This window comes from Podarcis bocagei (assembly GCF_964188305.1).
Source record: "Podarcis bocagei genome assembly, chromosome: 8".
NCBI lineage: Eukaryota > Metazoa > Chordata > Lepidosauria > Squamata > Lacertidae > Podarcis > Podarcis bocagei.
In genome coordinates, this window is record NC_138133.1 from 69,974,516 (window position 1) to 70,001,759 (window position 27,244).

At 44.6% G+C, this 27,244-nt stretch overlaps 1 protein-coding gene across 6 annotated transcripts; it reads right to left on the reverse strand.

Annotated features, from left to right (window-relative positions):
• Positions 1-752: 752 nt before the first annotated feature.
• On the reverse strand, positions 753-8,568 carry KLF10 (KLF transcription factor 10). 6 transcript variants are annotated; one of them, XM_081204816.1, is made up of 4 exons: positions 8,446-8,568; positions 4,876-5,079; positions 3,772-4,678; positions 753-2,145 (listed from the first exon to the last, which is right to left on the reverse strand). In XM_081204816.1, exons 1-4 carry the CDS (start codon positions 8,479-8,481, stop codon positions 1,886-1,888), a joined length of 1,407 nt encoding a protein of 468 aa, XP_081060942.1. In that variant the 5' UTR covers positions 8,482-8,568; the 3' UTR covers positions 753-1,885. The 6 variants fall into 6 exon arrangements, with proteins under 6 accessions (XP_081060942.1, XP_081060943.1, XP_081060945.1 ...); XM_081204817.1 differs by having other exon boundaries at positions 4,876-5,076; positions 8,446-8,565; XM_081204819.1 differs by lacking the exon at positions 8,446-8,568 and adding an exon at positions 8,257-8,387.
• Between the last annotated feature and the right edge of the window lie 18,676 nt (positions 8,569-27,244).

Sequence of the window (27,244 nt, forward strand, 5' to 3'; positions counted from 1 at the left end):
GGCTTAATCAACCATGCTGCAAATAAGATTTTCCATGTTGGGGTCCATGGTATGGATGTGAATATACAGTGGTGCCCCGCAAGACGAATGCCTCGCAAGACGGAAAACTCGCTAGACGAAAGAGTTTTCCGTTTTGGAGGTGCTTCGCAAAACGACTCTCCTATGGGCTTGCTTCGCAAGACGAAAATGTCTTGCAAGTTCCTGCGGGGTTTTTTTCCTTTCCCTTTTTTCTAAGCCGCTAATAGCGCTAATCCGTCAATGGGCTTGCTTCGCAAGACGAAAAAACCGCTAGACAAAGAGACTCTCAGAATGGATTCTTTTCGTCTTGTGAGGCACCACTGTATAACATTTTTAAGACTTAGGGTTTATGTTTACAGGCACTTACTGAAGGGAACATATATGGACTAACAAATTTTGATGCACAGTACCATGCACTAGATCAGTGTTTCCTAAACATGGGTGTCTGTTTTTGGACTACAACTCCCATTATTGCTAGCTAGCAAGACCAGCAGTCAGGGATGGTGGGAATTGCAGTCCGAAAGGAGCTGGAGACTCAAGTTTGGGAAACACTGCTCTAGATAATCTTAAGGGGAGGAAATCGTAACATTTATATACTGCATGATTGTGGGGGTGGGAGCAAATTGTAAGTTCACTGCCTTTAGAAAATGCCACATATGTTTTAATGAGTGTTGCATTTAGGTTTTAATGTTAGTTTTTTCATTTGCTTGGAAAATTAAGTGAGAACACACACATTTTATATTAAAGAAAACTGTATCTTTATTGTAAACAAGGTATAAAGTACATTATAAGAAATATTGTGCAAAAAAATTTAAGTAGTCACAAAATAGATATTACACCATTCTCCAATAGTTCACTTTTCTTCAGTATGGTACAATATAAAGCAGAAAAAATGCCTGGATAATCCTGGCATTTGGGGCTGGCGTCTTTACTCTCTCCATTTCCTACACAACCCCCATTTTACTGATTTTAATCAATTTTAAACTATACCTTCAATATATAAAAGCAACTTATATACTTCTATCATAAACTATCCTCCAGAGTAACTTTTCAGAAAGTAGCATACCATACAACCTTTGTCCTTCCTTCTGAATACAAGCTGCATAGTTTACTCTTTAAGGATTATATTTTAAACAAAGTGCACTGTATCAAGGTTTTGAAAAATTCAGTGGTATAGAACTGTATAGGTATACAGGAAACAATACACAACTTAAAGGCAGAAATATTGAAAGATGCTGGTACAGCTAATGGTACTAATCATGTTGTTTTCCAAGGGTATAGTAAAAATACTATTGGACTTGCTTGTAGTAATAATTGAATAGATCAACTGGAACCATACGGCATCTCTCACTCAAGTCTATGCTTAACAGTTGTTTGGAACAGCTATAGTTTATATGCTAAGATTTGGAGGTACACAAGTGGAATTCCATCATCTTTCATAATGGGGCCTCAGAGAATAAACCAAAAGGAAATTACAGCACTCTGCTATAAACAGGCCATCCCCGATTCCATATCATAAACTGGTATTCTTATGTATTTTGTTTACAACACCTCTTCAGAATCCCTGCATAACTCTGGCTTAAATCTAGCTGATGCATTGAGCAGCTGAATAGTTTTCCACATGTTTAAAGCCACATTCTTGTGCTGGCATTGACACTTCCACTTCTCCAAGTACAAAGGAAACCTCCAGTCCTTCTGGTCACTGCTGCGCTCAGAAGTACAGCCAGCCATTGCCTCTCCGTCTGTTCTTGCACCATCAAAGGATGACAGTGCAGAACCACAGACATTTTGCAAGCTGTTTGTGTCACCGTGAACCTCCAACCACAGTGACAGTAGTTAGTTAACAGTATTGTCAGTTGGTGTTATTTCACTGTGCAAGATCAGAAGCAGGAGGTACAATAAAATCATTTAATTTGCTCACTTCCATCTGCCAGGTTGGTAACTTTTTGGCTGACAAGTGGCGACGTGCATGCTTTGTTAAGTGGTCACTCCTCATGAATCGTCGATTACACATTGGACAGGCAAATTTTTTCTCTCCTGTGTGTGTTCTGCGATGGCGAGACAGTTCATCAGAACGTGCAAATCTCCTATCACAGCCCTTCCAACTACAGCTGAATGGCTTCTCTCCTAAAATACAAAATAGTAGAAACAGAGAATTTATTTACCAACAGAATATACAGTTTTTCTTGCACCCATTTTCAAGAAACAGAACAAGAAGTATTCTAAGAAAAATCCTCATCTGCACTGTCAACACAGACCGGACAAAACGTTATAGAATCGCTGTCTTTGTAATTTCACAACCTGTACAGCCATTTTCCAAAAAGCAGACTTCAAATTAAGCTTTCATACTTCCAATCACAAACCTAGAGGAATCCCTAGACCATCAACGATATTATCCAAAGTACATGGGCAGACAACTAGTATTGAAGATGGGCATTCAAACCATCAAAGAAAGCATTAGTTTTATATTGCAGTAAGGTTAAATTTACACAATTAATCTGAGGTCTCAAAACCTACCTTCATGGAAGTGTGATTATGCAAAATGTTGGATCTGGAGCCAGGCTCCAAAATATTACAGAAGTGTGTGGGCATGATTGCATTTGTGAATAATTACATAATACCTCTCTTTTACTGTATTTAGCTGTACTGTACCACTATTAGATTCACTAGCCATTCTAAAACAGCAAAACAGTGACAGGGTGAAACATAAGCTTAGACCTCAGCAGTGAGATAAAAATGCAATAGCCTTTGTTAAAATTGCAGTCCTATACATATATGTCAGGGGTTCAGGAGCAGAGGCACAGGAAAGGGAGGAAACAGAGAGCGAGGGGGAGGAATCCGAAGGAAATATGAGCGATGACAGCGGCCCGAGATCTCGGAGTCTTTCCAGTGAATCGGAAGATTCACAGAAAGGGGCGCCAGTGGTCAGAGCAAGGGGGGCGCCCAGGGGGACACCCCAGGAAGAAGGGACCAGAGGGGACTCAGAGAGCAGCAGTTGGAAATCGGGACCAGCTTCCCCACCAGAGCGCAGTAGGGGGGAAGGGTCCCAGGTATCGGGATCTGGCGGTTCGCCGCAAGCGGGAGGGCATGAGTCAGGAGTGGCCACACCTCCATCGGGGAGTGAGGAAACGGTCAAGAGGAAGGTTGAAGGCTGGGCGCGCGCGCCAAGTTCAAATACACAGGAAGGCGGCACAGTAAGCAGCCCGGATAGGGAGCCAGGTCCTAAAGCCCGCCGCAAGGAGGGAGAAGAGTCCGGGGGGTCAGCGTCAGAAGAGTCCAGGAAGGAAGAGACCACGGGGGGTAGAGGGACCCAGAGGAGGAAGGATAGACGGAAGAGGTGGAGTAAGGCTAGAGTATTAAGTTGGTGTACAGGAGGCGGAGACTCAGACGGAGCTTCGCCGGTCTAGCTTCTAAGACGTAGAGCTGCGCGCTGCGGCTTGAAAATGGAAACTGTAACTCAATAAAGACTTTTGTACAGTACTGCCGGCTAGCGTGGTCCTCTGTGAGCTGGGACCTGGAAGCGGCTCTGACAATATATATCAGGGAGAAATAGCCCACTAAACTCAATATGCATAGAACAGCACTATTAGTGAAAAATTCCTATGCAAGTGAAATAATGTTGAGGAAAACTTTGGGTTTCCCGTTATGTTTTCCACAATACAAAACTCAGTAAAGGAGAAACCTCAGTATTACATGAATGACATGCAGACACACACAAACAAAACAATTTCCAACTTCTCAAGCAAAATTTACCTGTGTGTGTTCTAACATGTGCTTTCAAATGGGAACTCTTGAAATATGTTTTTCCACATCCTGGATAGCTGCACACATGGCTTCTTATTCTTAAAGAGTCAATGGATGGAGTGATCTTTGTTGCAGCAGGAGCAAAACCTGGAGCAGGAGCGATAGGTGAGAGCCTGGTGCCATTGGGACTGATCACAGGTGTTTTTGGATTCTGAACAACAGTCTGTGGGACAACAAACATAACAGCTCCTTTGGGAACTTGGGCTCCCATGAACACCATAGGCTGACAAAGGTTTGGTGACAACTGACTGCCGGGAGTGTTGGGTACTACTGCTGTCACAACAGAGTTGTTAGCAGACAGCGGAACCATCTGGCAAACCAATGGCACAGGAGCGACTCCCCCTGCTTGCACAGGAGATGTGGGAACTACCAGGGAAGAGCGTTGTGCTGAACCAGGCACAGGCAGAGGACTACTGAGTGCGGTCTGCATGAAAGGCACTGGACTGACTGCCAACGCTGAATGTTTTTCTTCTTTCACATCGGGCCGCTTATCTTCAGACACTGTAGCAGCCAGTGACACGCTTTCACAAGATGGATTTTGTTTTGCTTTTGCATTGCCTTCTTGCCTTGCTTCCCTTGTGTAATCATCCCGACACCTCAAAATGCTGTCTGTTCTTGCTGGACAGGTTCTGTGACTGCAAAGCTGAGCATCAGCTGTATGGCGAATGACACTTGTCGCCTGTGCTTTCAGCACTCTCGATTCTGAAACCTTTTCAGTCTTCTTAAAAGCTGTTGGAGCGCCCTGCTCAGAAGAGTCAACAAGTGACTTGCTCTTTACAGCAGGTGGCGCTGGTGCAATGGGATGGACTGCCTGAGCCATTTCAAGGTCAGAAGGGCTGTAGGGCGGAGTCAAGCACTGGAAGAATAAAAACATGGTGCAATTAGCTCTCTACTCAGCACAACTAATTAGCATGATCTATGAACTTCAGGATGCAATTCTACACATGCTTACTTCAGAGCAAGTGCCAATAAATGGAGTAAATTTCCTTCTGAAGGAACATACATAGGACTTAGCTGCAAATAACAAATTTATAATAATTGAATAAAGCTTACAAAGGCTGATATTTGAAAGTCAGTAGCAGGTAGCAGGTTGTCCTCAATTTCTTCAGATGTATCTGATGCTGGTGTTATTGGTCTCAGTTCAACGTACTTCTTGAAGTCCGATTTCCAACTGCAGCTCATGGACATTAAAGCTTCTACTGCTTCAAAATCACTCCTAATGTGCCGCTTTTCAGTTATCACCTCCATTCCTTCCTGCTATGAAAAAGAGAGGATGCTTTTCAGTATCAAACAGTGAATATAAGCTTATATGTTCATCAAATATATAAAAAAACCAGATTATATGTAGTAACTCCAGTGTTTTTAAGAGCCTCTCCTTTTTCCTATACCCCTCCTTTGAATGGATTATTTATTCCTAGGTTGGATACCATGAAAACTGTAACCAGCCAAGGGTAATGAAATCTTATTGACCTCAATGAAACTCAGTCCACAAAACAATTAAGCTTAAATGGTTACAGTTAAACCAATGTATCTCATTAGATCAAAACAGTTTATGTCAAAGTACTTCAGTCCAATCGGATTCAGATCAGTCTGCAAGGTTATGTAGAAACACTTAAAATGTTTCCCAGATCATTCTATAGACACCTATTTGGTGTCCTATGCAGTTTTCCCAGAACTGTAGTTGGAAGGGACCACAAGCACAATCTAGTTCCAACCTCCTGCACCCAACATGGGGCATGAACAAATGACCCTGAGATTAAGAGTCTCATGCCCCAGCAACCAAGCAATCTCAAGTGTTAAAACAAGTTTCAAAAACTGAGTTTTCCCATCAGGGAACCGAACCTTGGTCTCCTGCGTGACAGGGATACTCACTACTACACTCCTATTTCATTATTTTTATGGTGTGCCTTTGCTATTCCAAAGCACAATCCTATACAAGCATGCTCAGAAAGTCATTTGTCACTGGAGTTTGGTGGCACATACCCCCAGGCAAACATGCACTGACTTCAACCTTAAAGGTTCCTTTATTGCTACTATTGTGTTTTAGACAAGCTAGGGACACAGCCTTGTGTTTTTAAATATTTGCTTTGTGCTAAATCATTCCATTACTAACACAACAAGGGACATGCGCTTCTCTCAAAACGTGTGGCCTACACATGGGAATTAAAACCAAGTCCTGTTTCTGTAGGGCTTCAGTTTGGCTATCCTGAGGTGGTCCAGGCGAGGGCCCTTAAGTTGTTTCTTAGGGATTCCTGTGGACAACTTGCTCCCCCCCCCCCAAAAAAGCCACCCCACCCCTCCAATTCCTTGCTCGTTTCCTGCGTGCGGAAAAAGCACTTTTCCGTTGCGCCCAGCCAGAGGTCTGAAGGATGCGTTTTGAATTTATGTGCAACACTTTTTACCCGCCTTTATTAGAGCCCCGTGCATAAGATTTCTTTCCCATGAAGTTGGCCAACCCGCCAATGCCTGTTTTCGGCGGCAACCCCTGCACCATAAGGCACGCCTCGAAGCGCGCGCTGCAAGACCGGCATATAGGCGCAGAGGGCCGAAAGGGAATGGCTACATCCGCCGCCGCCGCTCGGCGACTACAAGGCCTAAGGAAGGCGGGGGCAGGGAGATCCTCGCCGGCAGCCGGATCTTGGAGCCGAGCCACGTTCACCTCAGAGAGCCTCCGCCGGTGACTCACACAGCCCGCCCGCCCATTCCAAACAGCACGCACTCGCTTCCCGAAGGACCGCCCTGCCCGCCGCCCATTGGCCGCCATGGTCGGGCGCCGCGGGAGACGATTGGCCGGCCGCTAACCGAGAGAGAGTGTAGGCTCAGTGGGCGGGGACATGTGAACAAAGCGTGATCAGCGGCTGCTGCTCGGCGCTCGGGGAACGAGGACTGGGAATTGCCGCTCGGCGACCTTTCCCCTACTTCCTTGCCGCGCGTTCTAGAATGCGAGCTCTCGCAGGCCCCGCCCACTCTCCCCCTCCCACGCCTCGAGGCGAAAGGAGCAGAGGCGAGCATCTGTGCGTGCCGGAAGAGATCTCGCCTGCTGCTGCTGGGAAAAGCTGATGATGCTCGTCCACTTGTATCTCCAGCGCGGGGGCGAGCCTTGAACTCAGCGCCCCAACCCTTCCACCCCACCGGCTCATGAGGCTTCTGTAAACGCACATTTTTTTCTGGGAGGCACCCCACCCCCCCTGTTTCCTGTGCGTGGGTTTGGGCAGGCCTGGCCCGCTCCCCCAAAGGCACCAGCAGCCGGGCGAATGTTTGCTTCCTCCTCCTGGAACGTGATGGGCGTCAGGAAGCCGCGCACATACAGAAAAGCCAAGCCCTCGAGGCTGCAGCGCTACCCCAGTGCGGCGCCCCCGAATCCAACGCGCTCTGCTGGGGACAGAAAGCGGCTTCCGCCTGCAAATGGGGGGCGGGAGAAGTTCTCGCCCAGGCTCCTCTGCTAGAGAATGAGGCGGAAGGAAAGGGGTGAATGCACACCGCCAAGCGGGAGCCTCGCCCGGAGGAATGTGGGGCGAGCGGTCGGCGCCCTTATTTTATTCTGGAAGGCCCGCCTCGCCCGCTCAGGGAATGCGGCTCGCCCTCGCCCGGCCTCTTCCCGCTTTCCTCCAGTCATACCATGACCCACCCCGGGGCCGGGCTCGCCCCCTCAGCGCCGCCGCCGCCACCCACCCACCCAAGTCCTGGCGGCCCCCCAAACCGCTTCACCGAGCCCCGCGTCACCCACACATTGGGTCTCACTCACGCCCTGTTCGTTTGTTTGCTTCGTCCCTTCCTCGCATTGGGGCTCTCTAAGCGAGCTGCCTGCCTCCGCCGCCGCCACATGCCGCCTCTTCATTTCCCGACTTCCCTCATCTCTCTCCACACGCGGGGTTACTTTCTACCAGCTTCTTTTCCGATCTCTTATTTCCCGGGTAATTCCACAATAGTCGTCCTTCCTCTGCAGCCTTTAAGCCTCTTTCAATCTCTCCCCTCCCCCGCCCGCTTTAGCCTTTTCACTCAAATCACTTTTAAGAGTTGCCTTTCACAGAGTTGGAAGGGACCCCAGGGTCATCTAGTCCAACCCCCTGCTGCAATACAGGATTCTCACCATAGAATCAGGACACATACCAAAATGTTCCCCCTCGAAGAGGGCCGCACTTGATGCTCCCCTATAGCCATACTCCCCCCCCTTCAGGCAGTTTCCAAGAGCATCGCCTCCCCCCCAAGAAAGCCCCTTTCAAACTCAAATGTATATAATCCAATTGTGTTGCGTCGCAACATTTATGCACTGCACCCCAGTCCTTACACCTCGCTGCACACACCCATTTATCAACCAAATATTCGTTTTCACAACACACACACCCTTGCAAAAAAAAAAAGGTTCCACTAAGCCCCATTTCCTTCCTCCCCAACAGGTCTTTCGCTTCTTAAAAGCCTCTGACCGAGACACACCTCAAGCTGGCCGGATCTCTCTCTGCGTTGCCCTTATGAACAAATACTCTTTTTCCATCTCTTAACAGAAATCGCATCTTTCCCTTCTCCGCCAAAAGCACTTTTTCCCAGCTGGAAGCTTGGTCCCCGCCCCCCAATCCACTCCACCGCTCCAAATGATTCTTGCAATGGACGGATAGATCTACTTACAGCAAGCTGGAAAGGAGACACTCCAAAATTCAGCATGACCCCCGATGGAAGGCGCCTCTCTCTCCCCCACCCCCGTCAGGCTGCAGCCCTGATGCTGAACCAGCGAGGCTGCAGCTGTTGACAAGTTCCCTCCCCGCCCCGGGCGTTCTCTGCCTGCCGCTGTCTTTATTTTCCTCTTTTTGTTCGCAGGCAGCTCCCCATTCAGGTGGCGGCTCCCCAGCGCTGAGCGAGCAAAGGCGGGCGCCAGGCGCGGCCAATCGCCTGCAAAGGTGTGTGAGGCCCTGGCCAATGGGCGGGCGGCGGCTGCGCGTGATCAGCGGCTGCCCAGCAGCGTGGAGGCAAAGTCATCTCGGCGTGTACACAAACCCGGCAGCGTGTCCCGGCGCAGCCTTCGGGTAAGTCCCAGTTGCTGGCTGAGTCAGTGTCACGTCTCTTCCCGCCCCCGCCCCTCCTCCCCTCCCCTTCTCCGGATCCCTGTGGGAGAGGCGAGGTGGGCTGCAGGGATCTTGCGCTTAGCAACTAAGACAGCTGGTGGTAAAAGTGGCATGCGAGAATTTCATTTTATTTTTTAACCCTCCCCATTCGGCTCCATCGTCTTATACAGATAAGATATGTATATAACAGGAAGTAACCATGAATGTGGGTGGTAATATTGTTCCACAGGGAACCAGTAGCTAGGCAACTGAGTGTAGCTTTTAAGCAGCATCAGAGACAACAGATTTATTTCTTTATTTTTAATCCTTTGGCACTTAACAAGCTCACTGTAGCCCATGAAAGTTTATGCTACAATAAGCTAAGGTGACACAAAACTCCTGTTTTTCCTAAACTAACAAGAGTTTTGTGGCACTTTAAGTTACGGCAGCATAAATTTTCATGGGCCACAATGAACTTGGTAATCTTTCAGGTGCCAGACAACTCTTTTGTTGCCTGTCTAGAACCTGCTTAGGACTGGGCACTGTTTACTATTCACCTATTTGAGGAAGAGTGTGATAATTTGTTTAAGAAGCTTGGCAATTAAGACTTCAGAACTGAGAATTTTAAGACCTGAAATTTTCTGGTAAGGCTTGGGAGGCAGGGAACCAAATTCTGTTCCTTTATTTGTGAAATTTATATACCAGCTTTTCCTTCAAGGAGCTCAAGGTGACATATATCCCCTTTCCATTTTATCCTCACAACAACCCTGTGAGGTAGGTTAGGCTGAGAGATAGTAACTAGTTCAAGGCTACCCAATGAGCTTCATATCTGAGTGGGGATTTAAACCCTGTTTTCCCAGGTCATTGTCTGACACTCTAACCATTCCACCACATTGGCTTTCTTCCTGTATCAGAAGGAATAGGGAAAACATCAACATTAGGGATTGCGTGAAAGACCTGTCTCTGCTCAGGTGGGGATGGCTGTAGAGTTGCAAGGTGAGCGAGCCATAAATAGTACCAGTTACAGGTAGGTAGCCGTGTTGGTCTGCCATAGTCAAAATAAAAAAATTCCTTCCAGTAGCACCTTAAAGACCAACTAAGTTAGTTCTTGGTATGAGCTTTCGTGTGCATGCACACTTCTTCAGATACTTCTTCAGATAAATAGTACTATCAGTAGCAATGAAGGTATAATACAGCTAACAGGAGTAGCAGACGACTTTGCTTCTGAGCTTAGCCAACCTAATTCCCTTTCTTAGCCTCAGTGTGGAAATTCTGTTGTGCAGCTCCTGGATGAGCCAAGTTGTTCTGGAAAAAATCTTAGCTGACTATCCATGTCAGTTTTTATGGCCATCACAGCCACCCACTTCATGCTGCTCTGAATATCTAGCATGTTTTGCCATTTTCTGTGGGAAAAGTTGTAGCAGCCTGTTCAATCTCAGGTATTCCTGTCCTCCTTTCTGTTCTTTGTTTGCTGTAATACATAGAATCCAAAACAGAGTTCAGTTTTTGTTTATGCTGGCTTCAGAAGAGTTCAGATTGCAGTGTTAACCCTAAATTATTACTGTTGACATTTGTTTCTCTTTGATCTTAATTTAATATCTCTGAACAAACATTTCAGTGCTTTATATTATTCTGGTCTATTTACCTTGTTCTTGCCTGTAGTTTTCAATGCAGAATTAGGTCCCCCAACCTCTGACACACCTAAATGAAGAGATGCAAAGTGTTGCTTTTGAAGTAGGTTCAGTGATACTTCCTTCTGAGTAAACATGGCTAGGATTGTGCCACAAGTCCTGTGCCTATATGTTACACGTATGACTACGGTGTTAGTGTTTTAAATTCCTATTCATTGCCACTACCATTGCTCGTAATAAGGATTCATTCCTGTTTGGCTATTAGTGTGGTATTAAGTAAGATGTTGCTGTTTTGTCTGGATAAGAAATGTTCTTGGATTCCACAGTGGATAATGTGTGGCTCTCTTATCTGTCCTATTCTTGTACTTAGGTGGATTCATTTTTATGCTAATGTATTTCTTTTTGTTTCTATTTTTTATCATTCAGAGATCACAGGGTTGTTTACAACATGCCGTATTTTTCACTCTGTAAGACGCACTTTTCCCCCTCCAAAAATTAAGGGGAAATGTGTGTGCGTCCTATGGAGCGAATGCAGGCTCCTTGGCTTCAGCGATAGCAATGCGAAGCCTCCGAAGCGCAGAGGGAGCGCTCCCTCCACGCTCCGGAGGCTTTGCGTTGCTTTCGTTGAAGCCTGGAGAGCGAGAGGGGTTGGTGTGCGCCGACCCCTCTCGCTCTCCAGGCTTCATGGATAGCCACCTGAAGCCTCTGGAGCGCAGCGCGAGTTCCCGCTGCGCTCCACAGGCTTCAGGCTCCTTTTGCTGAAGCCAGGAGAGCAAGACTCTCTTGGCTTCAGCAGAGAGGGAGAGCTGCGCAGCGCACCTTCAGCCAAGTGGGAGGAGAAATGGAAGGGGCTCCATTTCTCCTGCTGCTTCGCTGAAGGGGCGCTGAGCAGAGAGGGGGAGAATTTTTTTTCTTGTTCTCCCCCTCTAAAACAAGGTGCGTCCTATGGTCGGGTGCGTCCTATAGAGCGAAAAATACGGTACATATACAAAATGAGAGCACACAATGCATAACAAAAAACCCCAAAAAGAAACCAATAACCCCCCTTCCACAAACACATCTGAAACCCCATGTATTATAATCTGCCAAAGTTATAGAGAAACGTCAGGAGAGACACTGGACTCAGCTTCATTTTACTTCTGCAAAATGGAGATGAGTCATGGTTTCCTTTCAATTATGCTGGTGAGCAGGAGGACTGTACATGCTTTTTATACTGAGAGTATATGAACTACGAGTTGCATATGCACTTATTTTGCCATTCTGATATGAAAAAAGAAAGAAAGAAAGAAAGAAAGAAAGAAAGAAAGAAAGAAAGAAAGGGAAGCCCCTAAGAGGAGAAGCGATGAAGGGTGTGATAGCTGTGTGGTAGCGTGTCAATTGCAGTGCAAGTGTGCTGCTCCTGTGATCACGCCTTGTCATCTAGTATGAATATGTATGTGAATCCACAGCTTTGACTGAATATGACACAGTGTGAGTTGGCATGATACTTCTCAGCACTAAGTTCAGATCAAACTAGTAGTTAATGTCTTTCCAATCAGGAAAAGAGCCAGCACAATGAATGTTAAATTTGGTTGTGGGCAATGTTTGTTAGAATCCTGTCTTAGCCCAGGACTCATTGGGTGAATCTTAGTTGTGAATCTGGCTTGTCCTCGGCCACCCAGAGAGCCTTTGCCAAAGTAAGAATTTAAACTAATACATCTCGCATCTGATTAACACTTTTGTTTGTGCTGGCTCTTTCGTGGTTGCCTGCCAGCTGCACTAGGGCCCCTTATAAACACACATCTGTTTTTGAATGGACTTAGTTCTCACCACTGCATTACAGTGCCCCCATATTTGGTGAGATGAGACCTAAACAGCTTTCTTAATAGCTTATTATTATTATTATTATTATTATTATTATTATTATTAGCTATTAAGAAAGCAGAATTGATTGCTTTCGGTAACTTATGATTGCTTTTATTATTGTGGATATCTTTGACTCCCATAGTTTCTCTGAAAGCCACAAGTTCGGCTTCAAGGTCGCATTCCATCGATGTAGCAGTGCTGACTTGCCATGGAATTGTGAAGATAATATACCAAGGAAATTTGGAATGTGCTGGGCCAGCTGGGTGAACATAAACAGATCTATGCATTGTGATAACTGCAGCTCCTGAGGCAGAGCAGCAAAAGTGGATTGAGAAACCATAAAAGTGCAGAGGCACTTGACCCCCCTAGGACCCTTTGGTGAGAGCAGAAAGCTGGGAGGGGGAAAGTAGGTGAAATCCTGCTGAGAATGGAGCTTTGAGAGAGGAGGATAGGGATAGGGGGACACATTGAATATCTGGTCTTCTGTTAACTTACATTGCTCTTTGTGAGATAAAATAAGCTACTTGTGAGGAAACTGCTATTGTTTGCATTTGTACTTTATTATTTCTGAACTGTGGCAAATTTTATCATGCTAGACCCACTGTAAATGGACTTCCCTGTATTTTGCACTGAGACCTTCAAGGACGTAATATGTGTCTGTGTAAAGGGAGACGGGAGGGAGCTCTGAGCTGATGTAATTAGCAGGGTGATAGGCAGAGGGAGGTGCAGCCATGCTGTTTAAAGAACAGGGTTAACAGAAAACTGGAAACCGTCACCCACTCTGAACCATCCCTCAACCAACAAGTATTCGGTAGCCATGCCAACCTTCCCTCCTACCATGTGGTGCCGCTGGTGAACACATCAGGGCATAATAAAGCAACATTCACAGTATGATTTCAAGTGAAAGGATTGACTGTGGGCTGGGTTTTAGTGGGTAGGAGAGGATATAGTATAGAATCATAGAATCATAGAATCATAGAGTTGGAATAGACCACAAGGGCCATCGAGTCCAACCCCCTGCCAAGCAGGAAACACCATCGGAGCACTCCTGACATATGGTTGTCAAGCCTCTGCTTAAAGACCTCCAAAGTAGGAGACTCCACCACACTCCTTGGCAGCAAATTCCACTGTCGAACAGCTCTTACTGTCAGGAAGTTCTTCCTAATGTTTAGGTGGAATCTTCTTTCTTGTAGTTTGGATCCATTGCTCCGTGTCTGCTTCTCTGGAGCAGCAGAAAACAACCTTTCTCCCTCCTCTATGTGACATCCTTTTATATATTTGAACATGGCTATCATATCACCCCTTAACCTCCTCTTCTCCAGGCTAAACATGCCCAGCTCCCTTAGCCGTTCCTCATAAGGCATCGTTTCCAGGCCTTTGACCATTTTGGTTGCCCTCCTCTGGACACGTTCCAGTTTGTCAGTGTCCTTCTTGAACTGTGGTGCCCAGAACTGGACACAGTACTCCAGGTAAGGTCTGACCAGAGCAGAATACAGTGGCACTATTACTTCCCTTGATCTAGATGCTATACTCCTATTGATGCAGCCCAGAATTGCATTGGCTTTTTTAGCTGCCGCGTCACACTGTTGGCTCATGTCAAGTTTGTGGTCAACCAAGACTCCTAGATCCTTTTCACATGTACTGCTCTCAAGCCAGGTGTCCTCCATCTTGTATTTGTGCCTCTCATTTTTTTGCCCAAGTGCAATACTTTACATTTCTCCCTGTTAAAGTTCATCTTGTTTGTTTTGGCCCAGCTCTCTAATCTGTCAAGGTCGTTTTGAAGTGTGATCCTGTCCTCTGGGGTGTTAGCCACTCCTCCCAGTTTGGTGTCATCTGCAAATTTGATCAGGATGCCCTTGAGTCCATCATCCAAGTCGTTGATAAAGTAATTGAGATTTATCCTTCCAGGTTCCCATGTGTGTTGATTGATCAGATTTCCAAATCCCATCCTTGGCAATAAAAGCATAGAATTAGACGACACAGCCTTGTTTTGAGCAAGTCCACCTATGAAGCAAGGTGTCCCCCTTTCTTAGTCTGCTTAATAAAGAATCAGGCAACAACCTGAGAAGTAAGTTTAAAAATAGGATTTACTTACTTTATATCTATGCATTGGTTCACAGCAACAGTAGCAGTAAGAACCATGCAGGCAAAATACTTATATTTACAGTATAACAAACTTCAGGCATGTGCCTTAAGCTGCAGAAAGTGGCAGCATGTCTGCATCCAACAGTGGTCAGAGCAAGGGAGAGGAGAGGGGAACCTTGCAATTTGGGGTACAGTGTCATTGAGGTGCTAGAAACACTCTGCTTTATCTCTCCATTCCATATGAATTAGGAGAGACTGTGCAGGTGTTGTTGCAATGCTTAGAGGCAGTGATGGACCAAATGGGACCAGTAAACTGAATCTGTTCAAGACACAGGTGCTGAAGGTATTACTACTACTACTACTACTACTACTACTACTACTACTGTTATTAAATTTCTATAACCCCTTCATCCAAGGATCACAGGACAGTTTACAATATAAAAACACAAAAATATATAACATAGTAACAAGCAAAACCAATACCCCTATCCCCCCAGTTGAAAAGGCCATAGATTGTTTAATTAACCAAAGGCCTGTGAGAAGAGGAATGATTTGGCCTGGTGCCTAAATATATGTAATGAAGGTGCCAGGTGAGCCACCACAGGAGAGGCCCATTCTCCTGTTGCCACCCACTAGACTCTGATGGAGGGGGCACAGGAAGATGGGGCCCCACAGATGATGGTCGCAGGTGTAGGTGATTCTCAAGTCCTGGAATTTGGTAGATGGCTTGCTCTGGATGGGTTTGCACTTCCCAGAAAGAACAATAAGGGTTTTCCTCAAGTCAAGGCTGTCAGTTGAGATGCAGGTTGCCTCTGCAACTGTTAACTGGATCGTGACAGCCTGACCTCAGTAATCCATGCACTAATAACATCTCGATTTGACTACTACAATGCATTGTACATGGGGTATGCTTGTTAAGGACATTCTGGAAGCTGTGTAAAATGCAGCCGCCGTGCCATTAGGTGTCATGAGACACCGATCCTTGGGAGGAAAGGGTTAAATCTCCTTCCCCCATCACCTGTGATTTCAGTTATTATCAACCACCACCACCCAGTGGGGGGGAAGTGGGAGAAGTAAGTACAGTGGGCAGTATCCAGTCAATCAGTTAACATTAGTGCAACAACTTTTAGCTATCCAGTGTAATTTCCCCACCTTCTCTTTTTCCCACCCGCACTCTTGGCCCCTCCATTAAATCTGTTCCTGAAGGCTGGGGGGAAATCGGCCCATGTTGCAAATGTGACTTCTTCTGGGTCTAGATAGCAGACCCCTTCCAGAATCCAGCAACTCATATGCACAGTTCCAGTTCAGTGTTGATATTGATGCTTTTGAATTATGGTGTTGGAGGAGACTCTTGAGAGTCCCATGGACAGCAAGAAGATCAAACCTTTCCATTCTTAAGGAAATCAGCCCTTGAAGGACAGATCCTGAAGCTGAGGCTCCAATACTTTGGCCACCTCATGAGAAGAGAAGACTCCCTGGAAAAGACCCTGATGTTGGAAAAGATGGAGGGCACAAGGAGAAGGGGACGACAGAGGGCGAGATGGTTGGACAGTGTTCCTGAAGCTACCAGCATGAGTTTGACCAAACTGCGGGAGGCAGTGGAAGACAGAAGTGCCTGGCATTATCTGGTCCATGGGGTCACGAAGAGTTGGACACGACTAAACAACAACAAAAGCAGTTGTTACTTGGTGCATCCTCTATTTTGTATGTTTTATACCTTGCTAATCCTTTGTGGTAAGACATTCCTCTTTTTGGTTTTGGTTCTGGATCAAACAGCACTTAGCAAAGTGCCTCCTGTTTGATTTTCGTAGCAAAACAGTAGTTATTATACCATTGTTGTTGTTGTTTCTTTTCTGTGATTTCTTTAGCTAGGGTCCTTCCTTGAGCAACATTTAAAAACATTGCATGGAGACTGTTACTGTTCACTGCCAAGTTTAATGGGCAGAATGTTGACTACTGAACAAATGATACCACCAGCTTCTTAAATTATGAATGGCCAACTGGCTGTTGACAAAGCAATTTTATCCTGCCCCCAGAAGCCCAATCAAATTTTAATTAAGGCATGGTAAAAAATAGTTCCACATTAGAAAACTGTTCTCAAAATTGTATGTGTGTGAGAGAGATCCTAGACTTCAATGTTTATTCAGATTCAAACACAGAATAATTATAAACGACTTGGATGAAGGAATTGAGGGGATGCTTATCAAATTTGCATATGACATCAAACTGGGAGGGGTAGCCAATACTGCAACAACAACAACAATCAGGATTCAAGATGACCTTAACAAATTGGAGAACTGGGCCCAGACTAACAATGAATTTCAGTAGGGACAATTGTAAGGTTCTGCACTTAGGCAGGAATAACTGGCTGCACAAATATAAGATGCGGGACACCTGGATTGCCAGTAGTACATGTGGCAAGGATTTAGGAGTCTTCATAGACCACAAGCTTAACATGAGTCAACAGTGTGATGCATCAGCAAAAAAAAAGAGCTAATACTATTCTAAGCTGCATCAGCAAAAGTATAGTGTCCTGATCAAGGGAAGTAATAGAACCGCTCTATTCTGCCTTGGTCAGACCACACCTGGAATACTGTGTCCGGTTCTGGGCACCACAATTTAAGAAGGATATTGACAAGCTGGAACATATGCAGAGGAGAGCACAAAGATGAAAAAAGGTCTTGAAACCAAGCTTTATGAGGAACGGTCTAGAAAGTTGGGTGTGTTTAGCCTGGAAAAGACGAAACACAGAGGAAATATGATAGCTATTTTCAAATATCTAAAGGACTGTCACATGATGCAAGCTTGTTTTCTCCTGCTCTGGAGGCTAAGACCCAAACCAGTGGCTTCAAGTTACAAGAAAGGAGATTCCGACTAAACATCAGAAAGGACTTTCTGACAGTAAGAGCTGTTTGACGGTGGAATGGATGCCCTCAGGAGCAGTGGAGTATCCTTCCTTGGAGGGTTTTAAGCAGAGGTTAGGTGGACATCTGTTTTAGCTAAGATTCCTTCATTACAGGGGGTTGGACTAGATGACGCTTGGAGTCCCTTCTAACTCTACAGTTCTATTATTCTATGGTTCTGTTGTCTACCTGCTAAGCAAATACATCTGCTTCACAGATAAATGTGCACTCAGTAGGCTTTGCCAAGATTCGCACGTGCACAGAAGCAGGGACTGATGCAAAACAAGAGAAAGTAGATAGAAATATTTGTACAGGGTTATGTGGTGAGAAGCCAGGAGTTCTGTTTACAACCCGCCTGTTTACTCTCCAGTTTAGCCTGTTCCATAACAAAAAAAATTTAAGGCTGATGGTGACTTGTCTGAGATAGTAGTTAATGAATTCATGATGGATCTGGAGCAGAACCAAGGCTAAAATTCATGACTTGATGGACCATGTTGATGTTGTTCCAGTGTCATGTCTTAATATTGATTGCCAGCATGCATAAGCCAAATCAGATGCCCTTTTAGTTAGCCTGCATGTTTCCTGTTGATCAAAGAGTGCAATTTATCAAACATGGCATACTTGATGTTTTTAGTGTTTTTCTGTCATCGTCAACTGAACCCCCAGCAAATGCCTAAGCAATGAGTTTCTCCACTAGCCGTTCAGGGCCAGGCTAGCATTTTGTTCTTTAAAATTAAGGTACTGTATTTACAATATTTCGGTAGTTTAGAGGAAGCTGCTCTGAGGGAAGCACAACATGTCATGTTTGTGCAACATTCAAAACCCTTTGTGTCATATCCCAAGTCTGGATCTGAAACCCTGCTTTGGTTTGCCCATAAGGGGGGGGAAGCAGGACTGTTACATAAGATAAGCTGCTAATATCAGCTTCCCTGGTACCTGGTGAGGAGAGAAGAGGATTTGAGGCATGTGTGGATGTGAAGAATGAGACCTACCTAAATAGAGCATATATGTATTTTGATTTACATACCAGCTAAGTGTGACTCAAAAGTTGTATACAGTATGCACTGCTTATAATTATTATAACCCCAGATCTTAAGTCTTGTACCAGGCATAGGCAAACTTGGCCCTCCAGATGTTTTGGGACTACAACTCCCATCATCCCTGACCACTGGTCCTGTTAGCTAGGGATGATGGGAGTTGTAGTCCCAAAAATATCTGGAGGGCCGAGTTTGCCTATGCCTGTCAAGCTTCTAACTAGAAAGCATACCTACAGTACAATTCAGTCATGTTTACCCAGAAGTAAGTTCCACAGACTTTATTCCCTGGTAAATGTGTTAGCAGCCATAATCCTAAACTTTGTTTTCTTCTTGTACTGTGTTTACTCTTGCAGACCAAAAAAATAAAAAGCAGTGTTCTGGAATTAATGTTTCAGGTATTTCTCACAGATTAGCTACACACCCAGCTGCGCTTGTTCTCCTCCTGTCTTAATTTAGTGATGTGATGCATGCATGCTTTGTTTTTAAGCAGAAGCAATTAAGAACTGACCTTTAACTCTAAATAAAGCCTTGGAGTCTGTTGCAGAACAATTTGCACCAGAATGACACAGTCTGGGTACTTGTTGTCATGCTACAGAGTGTTACTAGGGAGAAAGCACATAGTTTACATGCTTTCCAAACAGGTTCTGGGTACATCAGAGCTTGTTTTTACTTCGTTTTTCTTTCTCTCCTGCCTTAGATCCTCTTCTCTTTTCCTTCAGTATATTGCTCCCCCCTCCCCTTTCCACATATCATGATGATGTCCTTGGGTCATGTGTTAAAGTCAAGGTCCATGAGAATTTTATGAGGTTGATGCAGATAGTTTCAAAGTGAAAAGAGGACTGCAGTCATTTATCTGGCCAGTTAAAGCCACGGCTATCAAACTTGGAAGGTGGCCCTGCTTTATCAGCTTTATCTGCAATGTGATATGGATTACGAGATGAAGAAGAAATATGGTAGGGAACTAGAAAAATTGCACCGGGTGACCTGGACCCCACCATTGGTTGATGGTGTGAAGAAGACCAAAACCTTTGGTGGGGAAGTAAAGCAGAGGTGAAAAGAGAAATTCCACTCCCATCCTCAATACGGTGGTACCTCGGGTAAAGTACTTAATTTGTTCTGGAGGTCCGTTCTTAACCTGAAACTGTTCTGAACCTGAAGCACCACTTTAGCTAATGAGGCCTCCCGCTGCCGCCACCAGAGCATGATTTCTGTTCTCATCCTGAAGCAAAGTTCTTAACCCGAGGTACTATTTCTTGGTTAGCGGAGTCTGTAACCTGAAGCGTATGTAACCTGAAGCATATATAACCCGAGGTACCACTGTATGTTGAAATTGCAGTGGCAGACTTCCTTCTTTTAAATGGCACTTCCTTCTTTTAAAATGGCACTCCGAGCTGCAACAAAGATAGAAGGATTTGTGTGAGCTGTCGCTGAATGGACAGAAATGTGAACACGCTCAAGTAATCCAGGAGTTAGAAGGATGGAGGGAGAACAATGAGGGGGAACATCCAAGTGAGAGAAGGACAAGGCTAAAATAATTTTAGCAAGTACACTGAAACTAGCTTAGAAATTATCGGTAACTGTTACTTGCCTGCCCATAACTATTTGCTATCTCTTCCATATTTCCCTTCTTCTCAAACTCTGAATCTGTTGTCCTCAAGCTTCTTATTTTATATACAGTGTTTAATTGCCACTAGCGTATTGAGACTTGTCTTAATATGTGCCTGCTAGTATCCTCTACCTGCACTTGTCGGATAGGTACAGTGTGTATTTTCTCATTGTGTATTCAGGTTAGTTCCTAAATACTGACGCAGCACTTGCTAGCTAGAAAAGCAGGCAAGGTGCCAGGGCTAGCCTGTGTCCCTGAATGCTCTCGCTCAAATTTCCATCGCTATGGATCATGTGAAGGGCAAGTTCCTTCATAAAACTGTGTACAGGTGTTTCTGCCTTTGGACCTTAGCACATTACTCTGCAGTTGTAGAAAGGTTTGCCTTGGAAACGTTTGAGTCATATTTGTGGAAACGTTGCAAGAAGAAACTGCATGATTTGAACATAAGCATCACAGATTTCTTTTTGTGTGGTGGGTTGTTATCAAAGTGTCCTTCATACCCACGCATCCATCTTTGCTCACTTGAAAACCAGTAGCATGAATTCCCAAGTAAATATTTCCCCTCCTCTTAATTCCTCTTCTCCCTTTCCAGTTGCTTGTGCTGTTCTTAAAGTCATGACCTGGGAGCGGCTAATTGGTCAGCTGGACTTGATTGAGGGTGGGGGAGATGAGTCTCTTTCCCCCGTTTTTGTACTTCCTTGCTGAGGAAACTGACTTCTGCTGAATTATTTTACAGTCTTTATATAGGGGTTTTTTTTTGGGGGGGGGGACTTTTCTAAACAACTTCCAGCCAGGAGCACTATGGGCAGCAGGTCTGAGTTCCTTTGTCCTTTTAGTAACTCAACTGAATAACACAACTTAATATGATGTATAATTTTAATTTTATTCTATTAGTAGCTGCTTGTTTGGCCATATCACAGGGCTGGAAGGAGTCCTCAGGTTTTTATATAAATATTTGGTTCCATAAAGTATTGTTTATTTATGAGGAATTGACATATAAACTAAGGGTATCTTGGGTTACAGCTAAACCTATGGATTTTGTCTCCATTTGTCAGCCATTTGTTACTCATATGATAGGCCAATCACAGGGCTGGTACGTCCCAATGAAATATGGCTTTATTGATTATTCCTAACATTTGTTTCATACGTTTTCTTTATGAGGCTGGTTTTTGTTGGAATATCTTATTCAATGTGTAGTCTCTTGGGAATGTTCTTTATAATGGATGTGAAACCTGGTTTGATTCGCTTTTTTGTACTGTTTTTCACGTTCTTTATTTATTTCATATTTCTTATAGCTATGCTTCCCATGTGACAACCATCAGAGCAGATTTTCAGAGTTAAATGAATTACTTGGGTACACACAGTAGCTTTTTTTTGCTGAAAATTGAAGCATTGTGACTTGATCTGTCTTCAGTTTGGCAAGCTAAGTGAAATTTCTCAAAGGCTACATTGTGCTCAGATGAGTTATATAGGCACCAATTGGATATGCAGTCAATCCACATTAATTTTTAAAAGTTCGCATTAAGGGGCAAATGCAGAAAAACCTTGAGAGGCCACTATTAGACAAGCTAATAAGCTAAGAATGAGAAGTGAAGGAAAAGAAGACCTGCTAATGAGATAATTTTAATGCTGCTTCTTCATACATTACTATTTCTAATGAGGAAATGAACCTGTGTGAGAGAAAAGCATGTATCTTGTCTTTTTTGTTTGAATGCATGCCAACAGCTGAATATAATAAATACTCAGCTGTTACTTGAAACAACTTTAGATATTTAGCTTATTGGGACTTGTGTCGCAACACACAAATTACTGAGTAGACCCACCAAAATTCATGGATCTAAAATGGTCATATTCATTCATTTCTATGGGTCTACTGTAAGTTAAACTTCATTGAGTACCATGTCTTTAACTCTGCAAAACTGTGTGTTACAGACAGCGTTCAAAACTCTCATTGTTCTAGGTGCATTTTGCGACATTAGCTTGAGCCTTAGCTCGAGCTCTGGGCGCAGTACTGTGCCTAAGATTTCAGATTAAATCTGCAGAGTGGAAGGAAAGGAGGGTTTTTTTCCTGCCTCCCCACTTCCAGCTACTCTCTGAAGACTGGAGATCTTCTTAAGAATATTAGGGGTGTGGGCAGGGGAAGGACTAGACCATATGAAAAAGGAACATAAAACGGTCTCGGTCCTATATACCTGAAGGAGCATCTCCACCCCCATCGTTCAGCCTGGACACTGAGATCCAGCACCGAGGGCCTTCTGGCGGTTCCCTCATTATGAGAAGTGAGGTTACAGGGAACCAGACAGAGGGCCTTCTCGGTAGTGGCTCCCGCCCTGTGGAATGCCCTCCCTTCAGATGTGAAGGAAATAAGCAGCTATCTTCTCTTTAAAAGACACATGAAGGCAGCCCTGTTTAGGGAAGTTTTTAATATTTAATGCTGTATTGTTTTTAACACTTGATTGGAAGCTGCCCAGAGTGGCTGGGGAAACTCAGCCAGATGGGCGGGGTATAATAACAATAGTAAATTATTATTATTATTATTATTATATAATATTTTAGCTGCAGCTCATTCATTTTCAGCTTTGTATTCTTGTTATTAAAAAAAGTGCGCCTAGACATTCCACCCATAACCTAGGTTTAAGGTGCCATTTAGCTCCTAGCTTTCATATCTCCGTTTCTAACACTGGTTACAGAGCCTTGTTTATTTGACACCATTTTATCATAAAAGTGAATAGCAAGGTGAAATATTGTGTTGCGCAAAAAGCCTTGGACTGGGGTGACAGATGGAGGAACTCAGTCAAGGCAACACTGGCTACGTAAGCCTTAAGTTGTTTGTGCTGCACTTAAGATGTCAGTCACAAGATATTGTCTTTTTATTCTAGGGCGTCACAGTGTAAATGATTAACACGGGCCATAGCATGGTTGGCACCAAGATGACACACTACATTTCAAACTGGAAAACATAATATTGTTCGTTTAGTAAGAAGGATCCCAGAAAGATTAAGAATGTTTTAGCAGGGAAGGGAGGAAGAGCAAGGATTTGACCCTTTGAGTTAAAGCTGTTTGTTTGTATGAGTCTCCTGCGCCAGTAGTACCTCAAACTTATTTTGAACTTGGGACTTATTTTAAAATTCTTCTACTTTGTGGGTTCCCCATATCCACTACCTATAATAATTTGTTTACAGGCATCTTTTCCCTCCTGGAGCAAACAGGGCAGGCTGAGTGGTACAGGAAGAAAGGTTAAACACCCTTCCCAACCTGTCGCTGTTTTAAAGTAATTGGCAGCCTACACGCACACACACCCCTCACTGTACCGCAGCGTGTTTTTTAAAAAAGTCTAGAGAGCTGGCATAGATCTCCTGTCCTGGAATAACCTGTAGTTTGGCCCAGAGTTTAGTGGTTGGCTTCAGCCCCTTCAAATCAAATAGACAAGCAAAATATGACCTCTAGTGGACACTTTGGGACTGAGATTAACGATGTGGCAAATCATGAGAAACTTGAAAGAACCAGGTTGAAAGAGTCCACGCTGATTGGATTTGTTTATTTTGTTTGTCTTTTAAACCCCACCTCTAGGCAACCTCAGGACACAGAAATGCTTATCTTTCAATGTTGTGGATCACATGTTATACGAGCAAATTGAAATCTATACAGTGGTACCTCTGGTTACGTACTTAATTCGTTCCGGAGGTCCGTTCTTAACCTGAAACTGTTCTTAACCTGAAGCACCACTTTAGCTAATGGGGCCTTCTGCTGCTGCTGCGCCGCCGCTGCACAATTTCTGTTCTCATCCTGATGCAAAGTTCTTAACCCGAGGTAATATTTCTGTAACCTGAAGTGTATGTAACCCGAGGTACCACTGTACAGTGGTGCCTCGCAAGACGAAATTAATTCGTTCCGCAAGTTTTTTCTTCTTGCGAGTTTTTCGTCTTGCGAAGCACGGTTTCCCATAGGAATGCAATGAAAATCAATCAATGCGTTCCAATGGAGAACGTCCGGGGACAGAGGGGAAGCGCCGCGCGCCTTCCCCTCTGTCCCCGGACCTGTTTAAAGCAAGGGGCAGCGGGGAGAATATTGCTTCTCCCCGTTGCCTGCCCCGCAATCTCCGGGGACAGAGGGGAAGGCGCGCACGCCTTCCCCTCTGTCCCCAGACCTGTTTTAAAGCAAGGGAAGGGGCAGCGGGGAGAATCGCTTCTCCCCGTTGCCGCCCCTTGGTTCAAAAGGGGTCCGGGGAGAGAGGGAAATGGCCGTGCGCCTTCCCCTCTGTTCCCTCTTTTGAAGCAAGGGGCGGCGGGAGAAGATCGCTTCTCCCCGTTGCCGCCCCTTGGTTCAAAAGGGGTCCGGGGAGAGAGGGGAAGGCGCGCGCGCCTTCCCCTCTGTCCCCAGAGATTGCGGGGCTGGCAACGGGGAGAAGCGATCTTCTCCCCGCCGCCCCTTGCTTCAAAAGAGGTCCGGGGACAGCGGGGAAGACGCGCTGCGCTTCCCTGCTATCCCCAGAGATTGCGGGGCAAGCTTCGTTTTGTGAAACAAGCCCATAGGGAAATGCGTCTTGCGAAGCGGCTAAGAAAACGAAAAACTCCTTCGTCTAGCGAGTTTTTCGTCTTCCGAGGCGTTCGTCTTGCGGGGCACCACTGTATATGTGTTTTATTCTTTCCAATGTACCCAGGAAGGCTGTAGCTGCCTCTGGGATGTTTCAGATTCTTGCTTGAGATGTTCAATTAAGAAAAAGGTAAATTTATAATCCTTTTCCTTTCAGAGAAGAAAAACTTGTGTAGTCAGCCAAAGCTCTTTTATTGCCATTGTTTTTGGTTGTGGAATAAAAGGGCACTGGGAATCTATAATACAGGAAAGTACCAAGTCAGACAATTGGTCTACTTAGCTCTGTATTTTTTAACTCCCTGGCAGCAGCTCTGATGAGTTTCAGACAGGAGTCTTGCCCTGCCCAACCTATTGATGTCTGTGATTGAGCTCAGGGTGCTTTGCATGTAACTACCAAGTTACAACTTTCCCACTAACATCTGACACATATTTTCAATTTTGTTAATTTTTAGTACTTTCGTACCTTGGATCTCAAATGCCTTGGCTCCCAAACGAGCGAAACCTGGAAATGAGTGTTCTGGTTTTCGAATGATTTCCGGAAGCCGAAAGTCCAGTGTGGCTTCTGATTGGCTGCAGGAGCTTCCTACAGCCAATCAGAAGCCACACTTTGGTTCTGATCATTTTGGAAGTCAAACGGACTTTCGGAACAGATTCCGTTTGACTTCCAAGGTACAACTGTACATTAACTTGTAGGAAAAAAAGACTACCTATATTTCTGTGCTATTTTGTGTCCAACACCAGATTTTCCAAATCTAGTAAACAAAATGATTTTTTCCTTCAAGTAGAACTTAATCTTTCTTATGCTTACATTGTTTGAAGTTTGAACAGCACCTGATAAGAGTGAACATCCCAAAATACATCTTTTCTTAGCAGATCCTGGTCTAGAGTCAAATATGCCCAGTGAATCTAGAAACATAGCTAGCTTGCTTGGGACATTGAGAGAGGCAGCCTTGGAACTGGTTGGGTTTGCCACAGCCGACACTAAGAAATGGGGGAAGGTATCATCTCTCTGGTCAGAGAAATGAGACGGACAGTTGGCATGATCACTCCCAATCCTCTGCTCAGATGCTGAGGCTGAATCCTGGCACAATGGATGCTCTGTGAGTGCCTGGTTCCCATGTCTGAGAAACTGGCTGGCTGCCTTCCCTGGAAAGTTGTGCTCCCGCTGGAGAAACAGGTTTGCAGTCTGGGAATGCTTTCTGGATCCTACCTTGTCAGTGGAGATCCAAGTGGCCCTTGGTGGCTTGGAACACCTTTTGTCAGCTGCAACCATTCCTGGATTGGAACAGCTTGATCTCAGTACTCTGGGAATTGGTAGCTTCAAGACTGAACGACTGCAATACCCTCTTTGTGTTTGGTCCAGAAGCTAGAGTTATTGCAGAGTGCTGCAGTGTAATTGATGACAGAAGTGAGACACTATCGGCATGCAATGTCTCCACTCCCCCCCCCCACAAGTGCCAAATAATGTTTGTTCCACACTTGCAATAAATTCATCATTTAGTGTGACACTGCCCATTAATTGTATTGTTTTTGGCACTGCTAAAGTTTGGTTTCAGCAAGCCTACCTTCGCATATAATTTTAGCAAGCTGCATTAGCATGTGATTTTTAGTAAGCGTAGTTGTTTTTATTTTATATATTTTTTAAAATATGTAACTTGTTTTTAATTTTTGCTTTCAATGGTATTTTTAAATGAGCATTTGTCTTTTGTAAGGCTTTTAAGAGTTCTTTTGTTAGAGGAAGCAGTGCATAACTTTTGTTAAATAAAATTTAGTGCAGCAACTAAATTGGGGGGGGGGATGTCCTACTGTAAAGCAACTGCATAGTCCTTGCCCTAAATGCAAGCCATTCCCTCTCACCACCTCTACATTGAGGTCATGCAGAGAACTGAAGCAACACCCAGCTTTATCACCTTTTCATCAAATCCAGATGAGACAGTGGATTTTCTGAATCAGTGTTGAGGCACAGTAATGAACTAAATGTCTTAGTTTACTGGTACTCATTTAGTTCATTACTGATTAAATCAGAGAGTATTGAAGTTCATTTCCCCAGCTGAGTGGTATTCAACCTGGAAATAGTGGGTTTGTTCATTTATAAAACTATATAAAAGTAGTTCCTTTACATAAAGTGGTTATATGCTGCCATCGCATAAAATACTAGGATGTGTGTACAATATGTACTTGTATGAAGATGCTTACTGAATCTCTGCTGGAAGAGGTTTCTGATGGATAAAATAATAACAATTTCATAAAACCTTTGAGTCTGTGGCCTAGATAAACTGGAAAGGCCCGTGGCAACCTACCTTTTCCAGTACAAAACTATTTGCATTTAGGTACTGTCTGTAGCAAATATTCATACAATGGTGCCCCGCAAGACGAATGCCTCGCAAGACGAAAAACTCGCTAGACGAAAGGGTTTTGCGTTTTTTGAGTCGCTTCGCAAGACGAATTTCCCTATGGGCTTGCTTCGCAAGACGAAACGTCCTGCGAGTTCTTGCGAGTTTGTTTCCTTTTTCTTAAAGCCGCTAAGCCGTTAATAGCCGCTAAGCCGCTAATAGCCGTGCTTCGCAAGACGAAAAAACCGCAAGACGGAACAGATTAATTTCGTCTTGCGAGGCACCACTGTACTGAAAATAATAAACTCTTAGAATCCATGGTGGCCATTGTATGCATGAAAATAGCCATGGCA